The sequence below is a fragment of the Bubalus bubalis genome, chromosome 3, assembly GCF_019923935.1.
Source record: "Bubalus bubalis isolate 160015118507 breed Murrah chromosome 3, NDDB_SH_1, whole genome shotgun sequence".
Classification (NCBI taxonomy): domain Eukaryota; kingdom Metazoa; phylum Chordata; class Mammalia; order Artiodactyla; family Bovidae; genus Bubalus; species Bubalus bubalis.
Genome location: NC_059159.1, coordinates 37,414,926 through 37,439,372, shown reverse-complemented (window position 1 = coordinate 37,439,372; position 24,447 = coordinate 37,414,926). Strand labels below are relative to the sequence as shown.

The window sequence follows — 24,447 nt, the reverse complement described above, 5'->3', positions numbered from 1 at the left end:
ATGATGCATCCTTTGGGCACCTTCATAGCTATTTCACATGAGCATTGCAGAGAGCCTGATGAATGAACCATAGTTGCAGGCTCAGAGTGGGTATGTGACTTGCTCAAGATCACACAGCACCACAGCATCAGAGCCAGGGTGCTCTCCATGTGGCTTTGTGTGTCCCTGGGAGGCCTTTGCCATTTACCCACCTTCCCATGGAGTGGGCAGGATCCCCATCAACAGGCTCAAGGGCAGTCAGCAACTGTAGCCCCACCCTCTGACCTTATGTCCTGTAACTGAGCTCCAGACTTGCATCCACGGAGACTCTCCCCAGCCCTACACAGCTTCATGCATTTATCAACAAAGATCATCGTGTGCCCATGCCATGCTGAACTTGATGTCATGGATAAAGGGGTAAGACTCAGAGCCTGTCTTTAAGCTTATAGTCTATTGGGGGGAGGGCAGGGGGTTCAGTGGTAAAGAATCTACCTCCAATGTAGGAGACTCGGGTTTGACCCCTGGGATGGGAAGATCCCCCGGAGAAGGAAATGGCAACCTGCTCCAGTATTCTTGCCTGGAGAATCCCATGGGCAGTGGAGCCTGGCAGACTACAGTCCATGGGGTTGTAAAGAGCTGGACACAACTTAGAGAAAAAATAACAACAACAGCTATTTGGGGGACAGCCCAAGTGTATGTAATACAGAGGATAAGGGCTTATGGGGACAAAGAGTACGGGGACCAGTTTGGGAGTGTGGTGGGAGGTGATAGAAGGCTTCCTGCAAAGGTGTCCCCTGAAGCTAATCTGGCCACATCCCAATGTAGCCCATGCCATCAGCTCTGGGGACACGCTCCATAAATGTACATGAGTTGGTCTTCAGCTCTTGGAAACATAAAGGAATCCCACCCCCACCCCATGAATGGCTGGGAAGCATCTATATCTACAGCCAGCAGCGAGGGAGTCTTTGATGCCTGGAAAACTCAAGTCTCTTTTGAATCTGAAAGTCTGGGGTCACCAGCTGAAACTCAACATATGTTTTCAAACTCATCTCTGCCATGGGCAAAACACCAAAAGTCTTTGCTTTGATTCATTCTGTCAAACAGCTGGGAAGTTCCAGGAAAGAATGAGTTGATCCATGGGCCGAGGAAGCATGTGATCTGGTCTTTGACACCCTGAGACCCAGGGTGTCTTTTGTACTGTCTTAGCCTAATTCAGCAGTGACCACTCTTCCTTATAACTCAGACCAGGCTCACCCATGACAGGTTTGGTGTTTGGCACTGGAGTTGCCTTGAGAATTTCATGTGTGCATGTGTGTGTGCACAAGCATGTGTGTGTTCATTGCTCTGATGGTGCTCTGTGACCTGCGGCTGTACCTAACCAGTCCCGTAAGGCTCAGAGATGCACCCAGGTAGCTCTAGAGCCATTCAGAGACAGTGTTGCTGCGACCCTTGATACTTGGCTGTCGAGCCACTGGGTCACTTAGCCATGTGTCGACCAAGACAGCCAGCTGTTTGAATAAGGTAAAGGCCTTCTGGATGAATATGGTGGGCAGCTACAGCCTGTACACAGTAGGTGGTTCCCAGGGGACTAGACCAGAGTGAGCAGGACCACAGTCTTCATTTGGCTACTTTGCCTATAGGTGTTGTAACACTCAAGGCTCCCAAGGATGAGCTTCCCTGGTGGCTCAGTGGTAAAGAATCCGCCTGCCAGTGCAGGAGACACAGGTTTGATCCCCAGTTCAGGAAGATTCCAAGTGCCGCAGAGCAACTAAGCCCATGAGCCACAACCACTGAGCCCGAGTGCCCTAGAGCCTGTGCCCTGCAACCAGAGAAGCCACTGCGATGAGAAGTCCTTGCACCAAAACTAGAGAGTAGCCCCTGCTCGCCACTAGAGAAAAGTGTGCAGCAACAAAGACCCAGTATGACCAAAAATAAACAAATACATAAAAAGAAAACCACCCATCAAGCTTTGTGCTACATAATACTAATAAATAAACATGAGTTCAAAAAATTTTTTAAAGACTCCCAACTACGATGAGACTGGGTTATATGGATACCCTTGGCTTTTTTACCAACCAGAACAAGACTGCTGTGGGTAGTCACAGAACCTTAGGAACTTTGTATTTTTTCTAGGAGGTTACTAATAGGATCCTCTTTCCCTAAACCAAACTCTGAGCTAAGAATCCCAGAGAAACTGTTCTAACACCTGACAACAGAAAAATCTATTTCACCAAATATGTATCCCACTTGGCTTATCTGAGGTTCTTAGTCTTAAACAGCGCACAGATTTGAGCCGTTTTAAAGTTCATTTACTTGACATAATGAGGCCTCTTCTTTCTACAAGAGAAATATTAGAAATCATTAAACTCTTGAAGGTTTTTGGACCTAGTGTTAAGAAACAGTATTTTGATAAGCTACATTTACCTAGGGGGAAAAAAAAATGAACAGATGAAGTCAGTTTCCCCTAATTATTGAGGGCTGTAAAAATTAAGGAAAATTTTAAAAATGTTTATTGAGAGGGAATCTAAGTGACTAGGCTTTCCCTTTGAATCCAGATCAGATCTTGTGAATTTCCTCTCAAAGTGTGGTCCTAGAGCTGACTGCTTCAGCATCACACAGGAGCTTGTTAGAAATGCCAGTTCCTAGGCCCCATCTCAGATTAATCAAGTCATACTCTCTTGGTGGCGGGGTGGGTACAAACCAGGAATCTATGTGGAATTAATAAGCCCTCAAGGTATTGCTTAGGGCTTCCCAGGTGGCTCAGTGGTACAGAATCTGCCTGCCAATGAGGAGATATAGGAGACGCCAGTTCCATCCCTGGGTTGGGAAGATCCCCTGGAGGAGGAAACGGCTACCCACTCCAGTATTCTTGCCTGGAAAGTTCCATGGACAGAGGAGCCTGGCGGGCAACAGTCCCTGAGGTCTCAAAGAGTCGGATATGACTTAGCAACTGAGCATGCACACAGAAGGCGATGTTGACACAGATTCAAGAGTGAGAAGCACAGCTCTGGTGTTCCAAGGAGGACCTGGGCTGCAGAGGCTGCGGTCTGGGCCTGAGAGCTGCCTCCTCCCTTCCCGGCAGCCCTCGCTCACCTTTGTTGTAGAGAGTTCCGTCGAAGTAGTAGCTCCCTGTATAGAAGCCGGTGGCATGCTCGATGAGGTGCCGCGCCCATGTGTTCCCCGCTCCGGGGAAGCTCGACAGAGCCACGAACACCTTGGATTTGGTGGGCAGGAACCTCCGGTCTGTGCATCGAGTGTCTGAAAGTCCAGAAGTCATCTCAGGGTTCCCCATTTCCACTGTGACTCCCAGACTCACAGCCCGACTCCTCTTGGCGGGAAATGCAGACCCAAGCCCCCCATTTAATGGAATGGGAAAACTGAGGCTCAAAGGGGGGAAGGGGTTTGCCACCTGGACCTTGGCTGCATGGGTCTGTGGCTGGCCAGAGAGAGCCCCAGTGATGACGAGACCTCCCACTGGACGAGTCTAGTGGGAATCAGTGCCCTGTGGGTGCCCCACCTCATCTTTCAAGTGGTCACAGCCAAACCCTCCTGGCCCAGCTCAGGTAATCCCAGACTCTACAGGGGAAGTGGGTTGGGGTCGTGGCCTGGCAAAACAATGTCACACATCAGGTAGAGCAGCAAGGAATCAGGATTCAGAACTTCCGGTGTTAGTCTCTGTGCCCCCTCTTTCTGGGAGGCTCTCCAGGGCTGTGTCAGGGGCACATGGAACCCTCAGGTGAAAGTCTCCCAAGACCCCAGGGCTGTGCCGGGTCACCACAGGTGTTTGCTAAAGGTGACAATGACCTTCCCCACCTGCTCTTCCTCTTATCAGCCCCTAAGTTCAGCTGGGGCAGACCTGCTTCTCAGACAAGGAAGATGCGGGGTCTTGGCACAGTCTGAGTGACTCACTGGTCCCCAGGTATGGGCTGGCTCAGGGATGTCCCAACAGTCACTGGGCTCCCCCATCACCCAGCCCCACCACCTTGCCATGTTATCCCTCTGGACCCTGCCTCTCTGCTCTTCCTCAAACCACCTTCATCCCCAGAGTCAGATAAAAGTCAGGTGCTCTTCACATGGATCCCTGCATCCTCTGTCCAGCCTCCAGGGATGGCAGAGGCCTCTCCGTTCATATTATCCCAAGATAGGACCACCCACCAAGATGCCTTCCCCATCCCGGGACCATATACTCAGTCCAGACTCCCAGACCAAGTACAGAAGGAGAGCCCTGCATGCCAGTTCACCTCTGGGGTGGAACTCACCCTGCACGGGGGTCTGGTAGACCTCGCAGTACTCCGCCAGCCTCTGGGCCTCAGGCTCCTGGCCACACAGTGAGCTGTCCACGGCATCCCGCAGGTTGAACTGGGGGGTGGAGTAAGCACAGTAGCACTCCCAGCCCCGGAGGATGGCCAAGGGGAACTCCTGCCGGGGAGGAGAAAAAGAGATGTGTCTCCACTGAATGGTGAAAGCAAGGGCCACGCCCCCACTGCTCAGGCACTGGGGCGATCTCTGCGGATGTCCTGCCAGCTGCTTGGAATCAACATGGGTGTCTGTCCATCCTTTCAGGGCCAGGCACTGAGGCCAAACCCGGGGAGACAAAGCTCAACAAGATGGGACTCTGCCCTCCAGCAGCTCACTGCTGGCCAGTGACAAGCCTATAGTTAACACCAGAGTGCAAATGGTACTTCTAGGAGGGGTAACTCCAGCGGGGGGACTGGATCTGAGATCTTGGAGATGTCAGGAGTGCTGGGGAGGGAACAGCACTCCAGGTCAGGGAGTCACATGAACGCACGTGTGCGGGGGTGAGAATGGGACAGAGAAGCCCATCCAAAGGCAGCTTAGTGAGGTGCTCAGCATCTTTAACCAACAGACTGTGGAATTCCTGCCAGCCTTCCCTGGAGAGAGATGACCCAACCCCTGTTTCTGCAGTCCTGCTTTGGGGTGGTGGGCAGGGTGGATGACAGTTTCCCACACAGCATCTCTTCAGGACGGGAGGGGTGGACAAGGGCAGGCCTTGATTGCTCTGAGCTGATCCACTCAGTGGGGACTTCCTGAAATCTGCCAGAGTTAGGAGAAGGACAAGTCACTCCTCGCAGCCTTTATTTATTTTTTAATATTTATATATTTGGCTGCACTGGGTCTTAGTTGCCACATGTGGGATCTTTAGTTGCAGCATGTGGGATCTAGTTCCCTGACCAGGGATCGAACCTGGGCCTCCTTCATTGGGAGCACGGAGTCTTAGCCACTGGACCACCAGGGAAGTCCCACCTGGAAGTCTTTTACATACATTTTCTTGGTTCCCTCTGGGCAGGAGGCTGCACCCACCACACAGTGGTGAGAGCTGGGGCGCTGGTCTCCAGAAAGCCTGAATGTGAATTCAGGTTCACAGGCTGGGTAACTTTGAACCTCTCTGAATGTCACCATTGAGCAAAGGTAATAAAACCCACCTTGCACATCCGTTGTGAAAACTAGATGTGCGTGTGTGCTCAGTCGTGTCCGCATCTGCAACGCTATGGACTGTAGCCTGCCAGGGTCCTCTGTCCATGGGATTTCTCCAGGCAAGAATACTGGAGTGGGTTGCCGTTCCCCATTCCAGGGGATTTTCCCAACCCAGGGATTGAACCTGAGTCTCCTGCGTCTCTTGCATTGCAGGCAGATTCTTTACCCACTGAGCCACCTGGGAAGCCCGAAAACTAGATGCTGCTGCTGCTGTCGCTTCAGTCATGTCCAACTCTGTGCGACCCCATAGACGGCAGCCCACTAGGTTCCTCTGTCCCTGGGATTCTCCAGGCAAGAACACTGGAGTGGGTTGCCATTTCATTCTCCAATGCATGAAAGAGAAAAGTGAAAGTGAAGTCGCTCAGTCGTGCCCGACTCTTAGCGACCCCATGGTCTGCAGCCCACCAGGCTCCTCCGTCTGTGGGATTTTCCAGGCAAGAGTACTGGAGTGGGGTGCCATTGCCTTCTCCGGAAAACTAGATGAGAAAGGTCCAAATTGCCCAACATTGGGCCTTGCACGCAGTAGGTATTCTCACAGAGGAATGGGCCATCCTCTGCCTCCTTCCTCCCACCCTGTGGGCATCAGCCAACGCTTGCTCAACAATTCTTCCACCCATCTCTCCCACACCTATTACTTGAACACCTACTGTGTACAGGGCACCACGTTCCAGGACACTCAGCCTCATTTCCACTCTGCTTCTCCAGTGGCTCTTGCAAACAATGAGCAATTCGAGTCCCCGCCCCTCCCCCAGGCAGAGAGATGAGAGGAGTCTATTGAGTATGTGCAAAGAAGGCAGTGGGCGGAGAAAACTTCTCACTGCTTGGGGAAACGCTGAACAAACCTTTTTATTTTTTGCCCACAGCAAAAATTTCATAAATAAATAAATAAAGGAAAATCAATAGCGTTTTCTGAGCGTGGCTTGGCAGAGCCAAGGATCTCGACACTCAGAAAAGACAATGGATGGTGTCCCAGCCAGGGAGGGTGATACAGAGCCTGGGGGTGGGGCAGTCCCTTAGGAGGAAGGGGGAGGGGAGGTTGCCCCCAGTGGAGGGTGTTCTTCTGGACACAGGGGGGTTGTTCCCTCAGGTGCCTTGCAGCCCCCATGAAGGCTCCTCCCCACCTCCCACCTCCTCTGTCGAGCCTCAGGGGAGGCTCTGCCTCTGCGAGAATGTGCCCAGAATTTCACCGGGGGAGCCAGGCCCACATCTCCTTCTTAGGGTTCCTGCCACATGGGGACAGGAGACAGGAGGCTTTCACTATTCTTACACACCCCTGCACACACACACACACACACTCACACAGTCTGCTTCCAGAGTTCAGTGCTTCCTCTTGCACTAGAAAAGCTCTTGAACATTCTATGAGATCGTAAGCAAGTCACCTCCCTTTTTGAAACCTTAGCTTCTCCATCTGTAAAATGGACACATCCCTTGAGTTATCCTGCCTGGAAGAGTCAGAGGATCTTATTTCTCTCCCTCTGATCCACCACAAGGACCAATGTGACTGGGACACCTATCCCCCCATGCTTTTTCTGGATGAGGCGTGAGTTGAGGATTTTTTCCTGGATGGGAGGCTGGGGGCAAGCAGTCACTCTGGGTGTCCACGAGTTCATGTCCAGGGGCACCAGCGAGGAAGCACCGGGTAGGAGAGAAAACACCATGTTTGCAATGCAACAGACCTGGACTCGAATCCCAGGGCAACAGTTGAGTATCTATGTGACCTTGGGCCAGTAACCGGGCCCATTCAAGTCTCAGTTGCCTCATGGGTCATCGGAGGGCAATAATATTAATGCCATAGAGTGTAAGGAGACGGAGGGAAGATGATGCATAAAAAGGATCCAGCATATAGTAGGAGCTCGCCTACTCCTAGCTCTTAAGACCTTTCATCATAGAGCTAGGCCGCAGACCACCCTCCGGACATTCAGAGCATGTGAGAGTCTGGTTCCTAAAACTCCCACTTTGGCTCCCCCTCCAAGGCCTCAAAAGCTCAGGATCAAGCAAAGGTTGGAAGCCCCTCTCCCAAGTAGCACTTGTGGTCCTTTGTCATTTTTGGGGGGGGGCGAGTGTGATTGCTTTACAATGCTGCGTTAGTTTCTGCTGTACAACAAAGCGAACCTGCTACAAGTATACACGGACCCCCCACCTTGGACCTCCCTCCACTGGCCGCCCCCGACCCCGCACGCTCCATCCCACCCATCTAGATCATCACAGAGCACCAAGCCGAGCTTCCTGCGCTTTCTAACAGGCTCCCACTAGCTATCTGTTTTACACATGGTACTGTATATGTCAATCCCCATCTCCCAATTCGTCCCACCCCCATCTTCCCCCACCGAGTCCGCAAGTCCGTTCTCTGCGTCTGTCTGTGTCTCTATTCCTGCCCTGCAAATAGGTTCATCTGTCCCATTTCTCTTGATCAGTCACATAAAGAAAAGAACCGCTTTGAGGACTCAGTGGCCCCAACAGGGCCCTAACCCCGGAACCAGGACCCCCTTGGCCACAGCTGCCGTTGCTGTCAGAGCTGCAGTGACATCCAGCCCCGGCACCTGGGGCCGCTGGGCTTGCCCAGAGTGTTCAATAGCATGACAAGCCCCATCAGTATCTGTGACTAGACTCCACCCGCCCCAAGGACCCCGTGTCATTTCTCTACAGAAAGCGAATCTGTGTCCTGACCCTCAATCAGAAGGCCGCTGGCTTTTTGGAAGCCAGCTCTCCTGCTGCTGTGAATTAGTGAAAAGCCATCACAAGAACTGCGACCTCCGGCCTCTCTCACTGCCATCCATCCTCTCCTGCAAAGCCCTCATCCCACCTCGTCCCAGACTGACACCTTCATCACAGCAAGCGTCGGAAACCAGCAGCCCGGGTACCGCCCGGCAATAGAGTGCACACCGCGCTCTGCATCTGTGTTCCTGCTCTTCTGCAGACACTGGCTGGATCGTGTCCTCTAAACTTCCCATATTGACGATCTCACCCCCAATACTTCAGAATATGACTGGATGTGGAGACAGGGCCCTTCAAGAGGCAATGAAGTTAAAATGGGGCCATTAGGATGAGCCCCCATCCAGTCTGACTGGTGTCATTATAAGAAGGGATTAAGACCCAGACACACACAGACGGAGTGATGACACAGGGAAATGAAGGCCATCAGCAAGCCAGAGAGACAGGCCTCGGAAGAAGTCAACTCTGCCAACACCTTGATCTCGGACTTCTAGCCTTCAGAACTCAGAGAAAATAAATTTCCGTTGTTTAAGCCACTTGGCAGTCTGTGGAACTCAGTTATGGCAGCCGAGCAGGTCACTTCCTGTGCCCTCTGCCTGGACTGTCCTTTCCCAGACACCCTCATGGTTTTCTCCCTCACTGTCTGTAAGACCTCTTCCGTGAGGCCTTCCAGGGCCACCCCATTTCAAGTTGCAAGTCCCTCCTGCCATCACCGAGACACGCCATAACCCCTCACTGTGTTGTCTGCTTTTGTTTCATGCATGTAACTTGCCCCAGCAGAATGCTCTGGCCTTCTCTCAGTCCATCCTGCCCTCTCCTTCTCCCACCCCGCAGCATGTCCACAAGTCCTTTCTCTGCATCTGTGTCTCTATTCCTGCCCTGTAAGTAGGTCCATCATGATTTGACATATATACACTACCATTTAGTGGGAAGCCGCTGTGTAGCACAGGGGCTCAGCTCTGTGCTCTGCGATGGCCTAGAGTGGTGGAATGGGAGCAGGGTGGGAGGGAGGTTCAAGAGGGAGGGGATATATGTATCCATATAGCTGATTCATGTTGTTGTACAGCAGAAATTAACACAGCACTGTAAGGCAATTATACTCCAATTGAAAAAAAATCAGACGGTAAATATTAAAAATAAAAGTTTTTTAATGAAAAAAAAAAAAAAGAATGCTCTGACCTTGATGTACCACCCAGCCTGTTCAGGACGCACAGCACCTCCCTCCCACCAGTTTCCTCGGCCCCTTCCCACTCATCTCTCCCTCCCTCCTCCTAGTCTGATTCCCATCACCACGGATGAGTTTTGTCTATTCTAGAATGGCCTATAAATAGAATCCCTCAGCGCATATGTTTGTGAGTCTGGTTCCTTTCAGAAAAAAAATAGTTTTAAGTCCACGCATGTTGTTTTATCTGGCAGTAGATTGCTCCTTTATATCGCTGAGTATTATTCCGTGTGTGCACATAACAGTTTGTGGATTCATTCACTTGATGGACCCCTGGGCTGCTTCCAGTTTTACCTATTATGAATCTTGCTGCTATAAACATTCCTGGACAAGAATTTCAGTGGATACACATCTTCATTTCCCACGGGAAAATACCATAAGGATGTAAGGTTTCCGCTTTCTTCTTCTCCACAGCGCTTGTCATCATTCAGTACACTATTTCACTTATTTTCCCTGGTTTACTATCCGTCTTTGGGGTTTCCCTGGTGGCTCAGATGGTGAAGACTCTGCCTGCAATGTGGGAGACCCAGGTTCAATTCCTGGGTCAGGAAGATCCCCTGGAGAAGGGAATGGCTACCCACTCCAGTATTCTTGCCTGGAGAATCCCTTGGACAGAGGACCCTGGCAGGCTACAGTCCATGGGATCACAAAGAGTCAGACACAGTTGAATGACTAACACACACACACACACACACTGTCTGCCTTTACCCATGAGAATGTAAGCTGAGATTTTTGAGTGCCTGGCGTGCTTTGCTGCATTCTCAGTACCCAGAACAGTATTGACAACATGGTGGGTGCTTAATGAATGTTGGATGGAGGAACCAAGGAATGAATGAATGAACGTCCTTTCCAGATCTCAACTCCCCCCAAAGTTGTTGGCAATACACTTGGACATGAGCCTTCTGTGGGTCACTTGTGCCCCAGGCATGAGTAAAGAGAAGAAAGTCTGCTCCATCTAAGCAAACCCTCTCTGACAACAGGAACCCCAGGGGGCTCTGCCATCCTGAGACTTCTGTTCAGACAAGAATCTCAGCCACATGGTTAAAAAAAAAAAAAGAAAAAGTCTGCTCTTGGGCTGGCTCTGTCTCCCTCCCTGGTGGTAGTGGCTGATGTTGAGGCCTCAGGAGCCTGTATCCCTGGGCTGCCCCCACCAGTGACCTGAACCTTTTTGCTTCCTTGAGTGGATTAAACTGTCAAGTTTCCGGGTGTTTGCAGAGCAACGGGAGAGCTGCAGACAGTAATGTGGTTTTATTTACAACACAACCTCTTCAGCAACATCACTGGATCCTGAAAACACAGAACAGTTTTCAGCCCCTTGGGGATTTCTAAGACAGGATTTCCATAAAAATTAAATATTGATAAATCTTATCTCGCTGCCGACCTCCTTGTTTCCTGTACCTCCACCCCAAACTCCAGAGAGAGACAGAGAGACAGAGAGAATGTATGTGCAGAGAGAATGAAAAGGAGAAAATGAACCAAGAAAGCAAGGCAGAAAAATGGGAGCACAGACGTGGCACTGTTTCAAACAGATGAGGGGTTCGAAAGGGAGCCGGCTCAGCCTGTGTCCAAGGGCAGGAGGGATATACATTCTCATCCCGGTACTTCCTCTACAGCTTGAGGCTGGGTGCCCAGGATGGGAGCTCGGGTGCGGGATGGGGCTGTGGTGTGGGTGGACATTCAGCCTAGAGCCAGGTCATGACATGGCCAGGGCTGGGCTCTCCAAGTGGTGGGGCATGTACACACATGTGTGCTCAGTCCTGTCTGACTCTTTGCAACTCTACAGACTGTAGCCCGCCAGGCTCCTCTGTCCATGGGATTCTCCAGACAAGAATATTGGAGTTGCCATTTCCTCCTCCGGGGGATCTTCTGCACCCAGGGATCGAACCCGTGTCTCTTGTGTCTCTTGCGTTGGCTGGTGGATTCTTTACCACCGCGCCACCTGGGAATCCCTGGGTGGGGTGGGGATCCATATGCAAAGGCTTGGCCGTGGCCAAGGGGTCAAGGAGTGGACATTTCCACCAGGCAAGGAGTGAGGCCCCGAGCAGCAACCCCTCTGGGATCTCCTCTCCTCCATCCTTGCTCTTCTCTAGGCATCTTTCTCAGGATCTCTAGGATTACACAGCATCACCCCAAACTTCAGAGACTGGAGCTTCAGGTTTCAGAAGGGGAAACTGAGGCTTGGAGGCAGGTGGAAGGAAGCCCATGACAACCTCAGACAGTCAGGGTATGTGAGTGGGAGCAGAGGCCAGCCTTCCAGACTCCTAGTCCGGGGCTTTGCCATACACCACACTTGACCCCTGGGAGGCAAACATGTGAAGGCAGTAGATTTGTGATGAAATCTGTGAACCAGACGGAGGTTGGCTTTGACCAGTCTCTCGCCTCCAGAGGCAGAACTGGGTAACATTCAAGACACAAAAAGGAGAGGAGATGCCCATGGAGGGAGATGGGGGGTGAAGGGGTTGACTCTTGTTTTCAGGCAAATGTCAGATTGAATGCAAACCTACTAATCCTGGAACTGAGAGCATGTTTCCCTCTGACTTGAGTGCAGGTGCGGAGCTGTGTGGTTTGGAAAGGCAATTATGGGAAGTGGACCCAGTTCAGGGCTTGTCATAAGGAATCCTGGGCTTTGCCATGCCCTCCTCCAGGGGATCTTCTAGACCCAGGGATAGAACCCATGTCTCTTATATCTCCTGCATTTAGGCAGGTTCTTTACCACTAGCGCTAATTGGAAGCCCCAGGAATCCCAGGTTTTGAATCCCATTTACATGACTGTCAACAAACTATTGGGCAGTGTGAGCCTTGATTTTATCATCTGTAAAAGGGGGGCATAGCTTAATGATTAAGGGTTCTGGTATGAGTTTAAATTCAGACAGATGGAGTCTTGACTTCTCCAGCTATAAGGAGATTTGTGGATGGAATGAAATACAGTCATCTCTTGGTATCTGCAGGGAATGGGTTCCAGAACCCACTGCTGATAACAAAATCCTTGGCTCCTCAAGTCTGTGGTTCTACGTCCGTGGATTCAACCAGTGGCTGATGATGTAAACGGTGGTACCTTTTCATTGAAAAAAATCTATGTATCAGTGGACAAGTGCAGTTCAAACCGTGTTCTTCAAGGGACAACCATACTATTAAGGTGTCTTTCAGAGAGTAGATTCTCGGCAGATTGGTTGGTCTGAGTCTGGGGAAGGCTAACACATGGGGTGGCGGTGGGGGTGCTGGGCCATCTCCCTGTATCCACTCTTTTCCACTGGAAGCACCGACTCACTAGTCCCCTTCCATATCTCCAGCCTCAAAGGTGCCACCTCAAGATAGCTTGGGGCAAATGTCAGAGTGTCCCCTAGGGACTGTCCCCTTGGGCGATGGCTCTCCACAGACTGGAGCCCCAGACAGCAGACAGAGGTACTAATTCACAAAACCCAGACCCTTACAGACCCAATCCTTGGCAGAGACGTGAAATTTCATGCCCAGTGGAGGGAATGGAGCCACGCAGGATGGACTGCATCTATCAAGATCCAAGGGGATTTGGTCAGGCCACCGCCCAGCAGAGAACAAGCAGGCTCAGAGTTAATCTGTGCCTTTCCACCACACAGGCGGCTGGGTTAGCACCTCCGTTAAATGGACAAAGGGAAAAAACCTCAGAAGATACATCGATGGGAAAACATCCAGGTTGTTACTATTCTGTATGCAGAACTCACACACCCCAAAAGAGGCTAAAAGGGGGCAGTCGGAAAGGATAACACCTCTCCCTGCCTTTCTCGGTAGAACTACTAGCGGTTGCTGAGAGAACAAGCCTCAGATCACAAGGCTTAATAGCTGAAGCTTCACACGTTAGTAACCTATTTACAGATGGTGCTGGATTTCACACATCAGCCCTGCCGTGGAACACACGCTCCCATAAAGGGCCTGTCTACTTGTGCACCAATACGGGGCTTCAAAATTAATGACCCCTCACCCGAATGGTCAGCACTGCAAACAGCTAAGCTCATTCTCACCTTCTGTCCAAATGAAGGGGGTGACAGGATCCGGAGGACTGAGAATGAGCAGGTTTTCTTCCAGCTCCAACATGATCGCAGAAAATTAGACAAGATCATTTTACTGTGTTTAAAAACACATTTACATAGGTCAAGTTGCTCTTGTTGGCAGACAGTCAGATCATTAAGATGCTGATGTGGCCCAAAATGTTCTTTCCTTGTCAAACTACATTCTGGGAGCTCCCCAAATCCATTGTAACTAACTAGCAAAGAAAAAAAAAAAAGCAGAGATTTTTATCAGGAGCCACAAATAAACCTCAGATGGTGCTCAAAACTGGGGCATGGCACAAGAAAAGCACCCCCTCTTTTCCTGCTTTTGTGCCCCACCTCTGGCATCTGCTGCTCCTAGCGCCCCTGCCCAGTCAACCCTAATTAAGCCTGTAGCCCCCACTCCCCGATTTAGCTGTGCCCCATTTAACATTCTGCTGTGAGCATTTCCATCATAAAAGACTTTGAAAACATTTTCAATGGCTGTATTATAGTCCACTGTATGGCCATGGCATCACGTAACCATTCCCACATTGCAGTATATCCGAGCTTGTCTAGAAGCCAAATTAGGATGAGATGAAGCTGCAACTGGGATGTCTCTGCAGCCTTGGTTGCTGCTGGCCTTTCTGGAGAGGAAGTGCTTGGCACTCCAGGCAGGAAAGCACAGCCAGAAATCCCCCAATTCACCTCTCTCCCTCACCCTCCACATCCAGGAGAGGACAAAGAAAACCCTTCCAGCAAATAAAACTGTGACCTCTGTAGGCCTCAACTTCTGACTGATCCTCCATCCACCAGACCTCAGGGCTGGAGGTGGAATTTGCTCCTTCATCCTCCCTAAATAATTGTTGAAGATAATCCATCGCTAGGATTCAGATGCATGGCAAATGTGAGCTAGGTCTTGGCATGGCTGAGCCAATAGGTTCCAGGTGGCCCGCTGGACAGTGGTTCTCAATGGGGGTGCCACAGGGGACCCCTGGCTATGTCTGGAGACAGTCTGGGTTGTCACATCTAAGCGTGGAGGTGCTATTGGTCTGTAGCAGCATAGAGGGATGCTAAATATCCTACAATGTACAGACAGATCCCCACACAAATTAGCTGACCCAACTGATAACAGTTGCAAGGATGAGCAACCCTGATGTAGAGTGAGATTGGGGTCCTAGTCCAGCTCCCACTGAGAGCTGATAGGGACCATCCAGAAGGCCTGAGTCCAAGTCACACTCACAACCACAGGGCAGGACGAGGGAGAAAGGAGGAACAGACATTCTGGGGACCAAAGGCTTACTCTCTCAGATAGATGGTGGCTTTACCTGCGAGCACATCTGTAGCATCATCCTCGCCCTACCTGGAATCCCTAATTCCAGAGCCAGGTCACAGGCAAACTTGGGTCACAGTATTGCCAAGGCATCTCCGGGGGTGGCCCCAAGGACCACTGCCTCCCAGAGGGATCCCAGCATCCCACCCACAGCTATGAAGCCCACACCAGTTACACCGCCCTCTCCCCACACCGTCCACAGCTCTCTCTTACCAACTGAAAAACATCTGGACTGAGAGGCAGGCCTCTGAGGCCCATTGCAATCTGTCCCCGCCCTACCTTTCACACGGTGCCATGGAGCCCTGCACACTGGGTGGGCAGGCTGGCTGCTTTCCCAACCCCCTCACCCCTGCCCAGTTATGTGCATTCCTCACACCCCTCGTTTGCCCTTTGACACCACCCAGCATCAGTGACTCAGACAGTAAAGAATCTGCCTGCAATGTAGGAGACCTGGGTTCAGTCCCTGGGTTGGAAAGGTCCCCTGGAGATACCCACTCCAGTATCCTTGCCTGAGAAATCCCATGGACAGAGGAGCCTGACAAACTACAGTCCATAGGGTCACAAAGAGTTGGACAAGACTGAGCAACTAACAACCCTTCTAAAAAGCTGCAGTCCTCTTTCCTGAGCCTTCCTCCCAGTCTCCTTCATCTTCATCAGGCACAGACCTTACTCTGATGTATGCCAGAGTCCCTGCTTCCTATCTTAGCCTCTCTTCGGGGGGACTGGCACCCCCACCCAGTGTCAGCGTATGCATTTGGCCCCTGTCCCACTAAATGTGTCCTGCCAAGACCTGCTTTCAACATGAAAGCTGGAAATAGTGACTACTCCTCACAGCTGCAACATTCTGTGGATCTAAACAATGGGACCCAAGAAAACAGCCCCCACCCCCCATCCAACAATACAGGGGAGGCGAGGATAGGAGCCAAGCCGTTAGCACAGATCCTGATGCCTGGAGGGCAAAGGCCATTTATGAGAACCCTGGGTGCCCCTTCATCCTTGTTCTATCTGAACAATTCGCAGCATCGCTGCCCAGAGCTGAGCAGGTAACCCATCCACGAAATGCATCTCAAGGGGAGAAGTATGAAGCGTTAAGGTGCAAAATGGCATAAGGTACCAAGAGCCTGCAGGTCTCTTTTGGCACATGCTCCAGTGAGAGACTGCAGAGACCTGGATTTGTGTCAGTACATCTGAAGAAAGGCTGGAAATAGGTGTTAAAGAGTTTAAAAGCTTCGAGTTCTGTGTCTGGGCCCCTCACAGGCTGCCCCAGGGAAGGTGCCCCCATACACCGGGGCATCCACCTGGGATGTGGCTTTGAAACCATCCTCCCCAACAGCAGACTCTCAGGGGTGCCTTGCTTCTCTCTCACACAGAGCTGGGGCGGGGAGGGGTGCATAAAATGAACACAGCTTTTGACCAGGGCAGCACAGCAAAGTTTACTCACAGAACAAGGACCTAGCCCCTCCTACGAAATGTATCCCGCAGATCCACTACCAACACAGAACTACCCCCCTATAAGGATAGTCATCGCAACCTTGTTTGTAAAAGCAAAAGACTGGAAACAACCTAAATGCTTAACAGTGGGGTGTTTGTTAAATAAATTATAGGACATCCATGTAATGGCATAGAAGAGTGAGGAAGCGCTTCCTGTGCCAATTTGGAGCAATCTGTAAAGACATAGGGAAGGAGAGCCGGGCAGGGTAGTGCGTATGGCTCGTCACCATCTGTGGGGTTTGTAACGCCATCCTGACTCTGTAAAGGAACAACGGCCTGAACGTTCACAGAATTTCTCTGAGAGGGGAAGGGAGAAGTTAGGCCCATCACCTGCATCCAAGGAAGGACAGAGTGGACAACACAGAGGGGTGAGAGGAAGACTTTCCCCTGGACACCCTTGGGTGTCCTTTCACCGTGTTCCACGCGAGCATCTTATCTATGGAAAATAATTTAAAGCACCAAAGACGCACAGCTGTGAGGCTGCCGGCTCCCTTCCTCTTGTTTCTTTTCCTGTCTCCTCCTCGACAGCCCACCCACCTGTCCCCTTCCTCCACCGATGTCACACTGAGAGGCAGCAGCATGAAAAGCATGGGGCATGGGGTCAAGAGTGGGATGTAGGGGGACGTCCCTGTGGTCCAGTGGTTAAGAATTCGCCTGCCAATGCAGGAGACGTGGGTCCAGGAAGATCCCACATGCCGTGGAGTGACTAAGCCCGTATGCCACAACCACTGAGCCTGCATGCCTAGAGCCTGTGCTCTGCAACAAGAGAAGCCACCGCAACGAGGAAGCCTTGAATCACCCCCTGCTCATCGCAACTAGGGAACGCCTGCACACAGCAGTGAAGACCCCGTGAGCCAAAGAGAAATAAATTAATTAATTAAATTGTGTGTGTATATATATATATATATATACACGAGAAGGAAATGGCAAACCACTCCTGTATTCTTGCCTGGAACATCCCATGGACCGAGGAGCCTATGGTGGGCGGGGTGGTGCTGCAGTCCATGGGTTGCAAAGAGTCGGGCATGACTGAGCGACTAAGACAGATAAGAGTGGGATGTAAAGCCGGTCCCCCCATGCTTGTGTGTGAGGACTCTCACTCCTGCAAACCTGCACCGGCTCTGCAGCAAGCAGGGGTCAGACGATCCTCCTTCACAGAGTGCTGGGAGGATCAGAGCTGACCAGCAGGGGAAAGGCTGCAACCCAGCGCCCAGCACACAGGAAGATGCCTGTACATCTGTTGACCTGGGAGGCCAGCAGGTCTGGACCAGTTGAGTTCCTCTGATTACAGTGGGGGTCTTTGCAGGGAGCCGCTTTGAACTGCAGGTGGGAAGGAAGCCCAGAGTGGGAGGTTTGCTTCCTTGCTGTGCGAGCAGGTGTCCTTGCCACCTCTACTGGCTCTGGTCCCACCAGCGGGAGAAGGGGAGAAGGGGGCCCCAGTCTAGGTGTCTGTGAATCAACAAAATGGTCTTCTCGGATCCCAGTATTGTGTCTCATGAGCCCTGACACCAAGACACTCTTGGCAGTGGCTTTGGAAGTGCTGGAGATGGAAGAGAGCCACTTCAAAGGCTGCGCTTGTGCGAGAGGAAAGCATGTAGGAAAAAGGCTTTGTCTCCCCCCATCTCCAAGGGAAGCATCTCAAGGGGGCTGAGAGCACAGAGCAGAGGGGGGGGCGGCTCTGGTGGTGAGTGGCGGCCCATGGAGGGCATGTCTTTGTGTCCAACTCCACGTGCTTTCACTGAAGTCTACGCCTTGCACCCTTCAAAGCACCAGAAGGCTACGGAACTAGGCAGAGTTCAATTCCTGGCTCTCCCCCTTCCTGGCTGTGTGACTTCAGGCAGAATGCTTAAGCTTTCTGTTTCCTCACCTGCAAGATGCAGTTACTCAGAACACCTATCCCATTCGGTTGTCAAGAGGATTAAATGGGTTAACCCATGTGAAGTTGGAACAGAAACTGGTATGAAATAAATGAGGAATACCGGTTAGGACTGTTGATAACCATCATCATCCCCATCACAGCCAGGACCCGCCTGTCTCCTAGCCCCACTTGGTTACACTGCCACGTGTTACAGTCCCATCAAAGCCAGTGGACTCCAGAATTTGAAGCAGCCCCAAGTCCTAGCCTACTGCCACTCAGGGCCATTTCCAGGGCCACAGCATCTGGCCCAGTCTGGAGATCTCGGTACTCCAGCCTCAGATCTCAAAGCTCTTTGGGCAGCCTGCAGGTCTCACCAGCCCTGCTTCACACCCCACCCCAATAATGCCATGTGCAAACCCTATCTGGCCTTGATCGATGTCTCCCACCCCAGAGCCAACATGCGGTGCATGCGCATGGCCTGTGGTACCCAGTCCGGCACTTGCACAGAGTCACACTCCATGCCTCAGCCCTGGCTGAGGGACCAAAGGGACTTGAGCGACTACAGCCCCTGAAGTCAGATTCTTGGCCCAACACTGTCAGTGCCAATAACAGAAAATCCATCAGCACTCCCCAAGTCCCAAGCCAGCATCTTCCGGCTTCTAAACCAAGTCAATTTAACATCTGACACTTATGCCAAGAGCTCACGTCGGGAAAAGCATGATCCTTTCAGTTTTACAACCTTCACTGACAATCCCCCACCCAGGCTTGGATCTCAGCATCAGCCGGCTCCCTGCTGGCATCCTCAGCGACTCTGCTGCAAAGCCTGCCTCCCTCACTCCTCAGCTCCCACCCGGGCTCCAAGGAGGACAGAGAGCTGCAGTCCCCCACGGGCACCTGCCCCTCCCTGAGACCACCACTCTGGCTGGATGGTTAAAGGACAGAGCTGTGAAGTCATAATTCCTCTTACTTTCTGGGAGCAGAACCCAGAGCACGTCTCCACGGTCACGTTGGCCTGTACCAGGGAGTCGGGGAAGGCATGCGTGATGTTCTCTGGCAGTCGGAAGCAGCCCCGGTAAGTGACGGTCCTCCCTGCGGGGAAGGAAATGGGGATCTGGTGAGAAGCAGTGCCTGCCCTTCTTGGGGCCTGACCTGGGGGGAATGGCAGCTTCAGATCCTGAAATAGGTGGAATTGCACTCGGGAGGAGCAGATTCCAAATTGCAGAGGGTAAACTACCCAGACAGGCTATGGTCAAGCCAAGCTCCTGAGAGAAACCAGACCCCAGAACCTTGCTTACCAGAGTCACTGACAAGGGACCACTTGGCTGAAGCTGCTGAACTCATGACCTGCTACTCCCGCCAGCCCTCGGGGGACAGTGTCTATCCTTCCCCCCTCCCTCCTTTCTTCCCTTTCTCCCTTCCTTCCACAAATCTGTTGATTTTTTTTTTTTTCTTTTTCACCATGCTGTGCAGCATGTGGGATCCTAGTTCCCTGATTAGGGATTGAACCCATGCTCCACTGTGAGTACCTCCCTGCAGCCTGGGGGGAGGCGGCATCTGGGTCACCCTTTTGCACCCCACACCCAGTCCTGACCCTGACATACAGCAGGTGCCCTATACATGCTGAGAGGTAAGGATGCAGCATGAGCTGTGAGAAGTCAGTGATGTAAGATGCTGCTGGCAGAACCTCAGCTGCCTCTAGACTTCAGGTGTGGCACAGGCTGTCACTCCCATTTCACACCTTTCTCCCCTGCTCCCCAGGTGAGAGTCCCAGGCCACTTAGGGCAGGAGGGCACCTCCAAGATGGAGCCACAGATGACCTACTCTGCCCCTTCCTCTGATCTCAACCTGAAGCTCAGGTCAAACAGACAAGTTTTTCTGTCTCTGGCAGGTGTTTATTTGTTTGTTTGTTTTAATCTAAAATTTCACTGATGTACATACTTCAGTGAAATTGAATCCAACTTCACAAAGAAGTTTCAATCCAGGTCCCTACTTTGGTGGACTCAAAACCTCCTTTTCTGTCCTCCGTGGACACTAAAACCTAAGCCGTGTGGCCACCAAGACCAGCAGCTTCCCCCATGAAGACCCAGTGCTGCACCGCATCGTCGACTGTCTTCATCTCACCACCATGATTCCTAGTTCCCACTGGAGCCAGGGATTTCCTTACTTTCTTGATAGTTCAGCTTTGCATTTACAACAACACTTGTTCAGTTTTACCCAGCACTTTCATGGGCTTCCCTGATAGCTCAGTTGGTAAAGAATCCACCTGCAATGTGGGAGACCTGGGTTTGATCCCTGGGTTGGAAAGATCCCCTGGAGAAGGGAAAGGCTACCCACTCCAGTATTCTGGTCTGGAGAATTCGAGGGACTGTGTAGTCCATGGGGTTGCAAAGAGTCAGACATGACAGAGCAACTTTCACCAGAGCTTCAGGGTGTTGTATAGCTAGGAAACATTCCTACTATCTGGTCCGCCCCTGGTAATCAAAGTCTGCCTCTGCATTTGACAAAATAGACTGGAACCCAAAGATGGGAGGCCACACAGCATGTCTGAGAAACACCTAGACCAAGGCTCTGAGCCTCCTGATTGGTTTTTCTCTCCTGCAGAAGACAAGGAAAGATGTGGTTTGGTCATGAACTCAAGCGATCTTTGGCAGACCCTAACACCTCGCCCCCTGCCACAAGCCTGTCCAGGGAAGGTGGTAGGGAAGGCAGAGCACAGTTTCCGTCCCACAGAATTTAGATGAAGGGCTGTGGATGCAGAGGTGGCAGAGAGCAGGGGCAGACAGAGCTGACGGAGAGGCTGGCGCACTCACGCTTCCTGGAGCCGGGCTGCAGCTCCTCCACGCGGTACACGGAGAGCCGGCCCACACCTCCGCACACGGAGCTCTTCTCCCCTTTGCACTCGTGGTTACACTCCTCCGGCCCGACGCTCATCGCTGGGAGTCGGTTCCCACAGTAGCACTCGGCCCCGGCCTCCAAGCCAGCGTAGATGTAGGACCTGCAGGCAGAGCGGGGCCTGGGGTGAGCCCCAAGCCTGGCCCAGGGCACTGAGGTCTGGATCCAGGAATGGCCACTGGGTCTGGGGTCAGGATAAGGGTCAGTCCTGGAATCTCAGGACAGGAACCCCGGGTCTCCTGACACTGAGCCCAGAGTTCTTTCCACAATCCCCTGCCGTCTCGTCAGTAAACCTTCTTTGTTTTGGACAACTGCATCTGATCGGTCGAGCTCCAATCGCACTCCAAAAGCCAACTGGCAGCCGAAGCACCTCCTCAGGGACACCATTCCCACTCTCTGGGATTGCCTATTAGCCTTATTTCCAGTGGAGCTGACCGTTAGGGCCCCCCACTTACCGCTCAGCACATGCGTCCTGGCAGTGGGAGACAGTCATCTTTCTCAAGTCAAAAAACACAGCCCCCTTCAGAGTCCGCTCCTGGCCGTCGTCACTGAAGCATCCCACATAGGTGCCTGCAGGGGGTGAGGAAGAACCACAGCAGAGACTCAGACACCCTGGAGAGCCGGAGGGTCCTAATTCCTGAACCCACCCTTGGCATTGCCCTTCCTGGTTACGACACTTCTCAGAGAAGCCCAGGGGACAAGGCTGTGGTCCAACCTTCCCCACAGTGCTTCTGGACACTTCCAACTTATTCCCTTCCTGCCCTCTTTCTTAGTTAATGGCCAACTGTCCCGTAGACACCCTGCCAGGAGCCTGGCATCAGCCAGAACACAACTTTCTTCCACCAGCCCTCACCTGGTTTAATTAAGTCTGGCTGGTTTAGTTGCTTCACCTGGACCCCTCTCCTTTTCATCCCTACCCTTCCTAGGCCGGGAGAGGCCTGTCTGCCTCCATGAACGAACTGATAGGCAGACTCTGTTGCCTCCTCGTGATCCAGAAGGAAGAAATGAGTTACGCAAAGTCTGATCTTAGCCAATATAGAGATTTTGCAAACAGGGAGAGCTAGTCCAAGAGAAAAAACAAATCTGCTGGGACATCCCTTGCGGTCCAGGGGTTAAGACTTCGCCTTCCAATGCAGGGGGTGTGGGTTTGATCCCTGGTCGGGAGCTAAGATCCCACACGTTATGCGGCCAATAAATAAATAAATAAACCAAAGAAATATTGTTAACAAATTCAATCAAGGCTGTAAAAATGGTTCACATGAAAAAAGAAAAGAAAATAGCAGCCATCGCAGGAGGGCAGAAGCCCCCATCACTGGAGGTGTGTAAGTGGTATCTATTAACATATAAGAGGGCTGTTCTGTGTGGGATCCTTAGGACCACGGGACCCTGAGCCTCGCCAGGTCAGGCACCTCCAGCACATCCTCGGAAGGGGATGACGCTGAGGGGCAAGACTGCACAAAGCAGTGACCCAATGGAGCACATGTCAGTGGGAAATAGTCCTGCCCTGCCACACCCCAAGACAGGGAGCTGCCTCCCAGAAATGCACAGTGAAGCCTGGAGAACCTGAACGCTAACAAGTGCATTCAGTGTGTAAATGTCACACGCACCACAGCGCATTGAAGGAACTATGCATTAGGAGTTTGCAAACATGCCATCACACCGTCCGAGCTGTGAACGCACACCCACAAGAGTTGCGCCAAGCTCTGGATCGGGCACCCATGATGAAGATGCTGCCCGTCTCCGGGGAAACGTTGGCACTCAGCTCCAGGATGTCTCAAGTGGCGTTTGAGCAGCACACTGTAGCCTCTGGAAGTTGGGCATTTCCAGGAAGCATTGTGCCCAAGGCCTCCTCACAGCCGGCCAACTCCCAAACAGCTTTGCAGGGAGGAGTGACCATCTCGTCCACCAGTCCTGGATCTCCCAGATCAGGCGAGACTGGTGCTGATTACTCCTGCCAAGAAGCTGGCCCAAAACAGAAGCTCAGGGCCACGAGCTGAATGGTTTGAAGGAATGAGTCTGCCAGCCCACATTCCTGGGAACGTGAATCAGGGAGTGACTTTCCTGTATGAACAGCATGCTTAAATCTGTCTCTGACCTTGACTAAATAATTTCAACATTCTATGCCTCAGTTTCCTTAACTGTCAAATGGATAAATGCACCCCTCCCCCTCCCCTTGCTCATTTCTCCTGCCCACATGGTCATGTCCCTGCTCCTTCCTGCATATCCACTCTGCTTTCTACTCATCCTTGATGGTATGGCTTACAGCTCTGATGACTCTAATCTTTTGCAGCCTCTCCTTTCCCTGCACTGTCACATTGAGTGTCTGAAAAGCTTGCTGTCACACAAATCCTGATCATTAACTATTGTTAAAAATTGTGTACACCTGTGTGTCTCGTCTCTGTACCATGACCTAAGGCTCGTTGAGGGCAGGGACCACAACTTCCCCTTAGCTGGTGACTTGCTGCCAAGGTCAGACACGATGCCAATAGTGGGTCAGAGCTCCTAAAACCCACACTGACATCCTGTGAGGGTGCAAGAGGGAAAGCAGGGAGCCCAAATGCAAGGAGGGGCTGGTCCCACTGGCTATACCAAAGTGCAATTCCCAGGGCCCCTGGTTAAAAAAGGCCAGGCAGGGGAAGATGGTCAAGATGGTAGGAGACAGGACTCTCTGTCACGCCAGAAATGGTTGAAGATCCAGAAACCTCAGATTAGAGAACACTGGGCTGCAGCGAAAGCAAAGACCTTCAGTGTCTGCACAGGGTCTTGCTCCCTTCCAGGCTATGATCCTCTTGAGGCCACCTTCACCGGGATGCCTGCCAGCACACACATGGCCACACCCAGTGTCCATCCATGGATACAAGCTCTGCTCCTCTACTCGTGCTCCAGACACCCAGGCCCTGCAAGCTTCTCTGTCTTCATATAAATCTCAGGACTACCGAGACCAAAAAGCTTTCACCCCGGTCAGCGAGAATCAATCGTTCTCCTTAGCCTGCCTACTTAGTAAAAGAAAACTAATATTTGAGAGATTTCTGACATGTGTTGCTCAGCAAAGAAGAAATTCTATTACAGCTTTCAAGTAAACATCCAAAACACAAGCTCGGGGGTTGTTAAACATTTATCACCACTGATGGGAAATTAACCAGAAGGTTCTGGTCACCAAGAGGTGACTGGGCTCAAGACCCCTGGAGGCTGAGATTGGCACATACACACTTGCCGGGCGGGGCATGGGGGTGAGGTGGGAAGAAACATCTCTTGGGAATGGGCTGCCTTAGATTCAAATCCAGGCTCTGCTCTATCTGGCTGTGTGACCTGGCATATGCAGCCTCTACTTCCCCGTCTGTAAAATGCACATATGGTCCCACAGAATCCATGGGGTGGTTGTGAGAATTCCACGAGATAACATGGAAAGTTATCTAATGCAGGCGTGGCATGTAGCGTGAGCTCAGGGGTGACTGTTCCTGTT

General features: G+C 51.8%; 1 protein-coding gene across 4 annotated transcripts in view; it reads right to left on the bottom strand.

The window, feature by feature from the left end:
* The window catches only part of WSCD1 (WSC domain containing 1), a 47,687-nt gene that overhangs the window by 6,759 nt on the left and 16,481 nt on the right, over positions 1-24,447 (bottom strand). For all 4 annotated transcript variants that reach the window (XM_044939405.1, XM_044939406.1, XM_006060022.3 and 1 more), the window contains exons 3-7: positions 21,440-21,554; positions 20,903-21,087; positions 19,060-19,181; positions 4,239-4,398; positions 3,073-3,237 (exon numbers count right to left, since the gene is read on the bottom strand). In XM_044939405.1, coding sequence (XP_044795340.1) covers positions 3,073-3,237; positions 4,239-4,398; positions 19,060-19,181; positions 20,903-21,087; positions 21,440-21,554 — 747 coding nt within the window. The remainder of the gene's footprint in view (positions 1-3,072; positions 3,238-4,238; positions 4,399-19,059; positions 19,182-20,902; positions 21,088-21,439; positions 21,555-24,447) is intronic.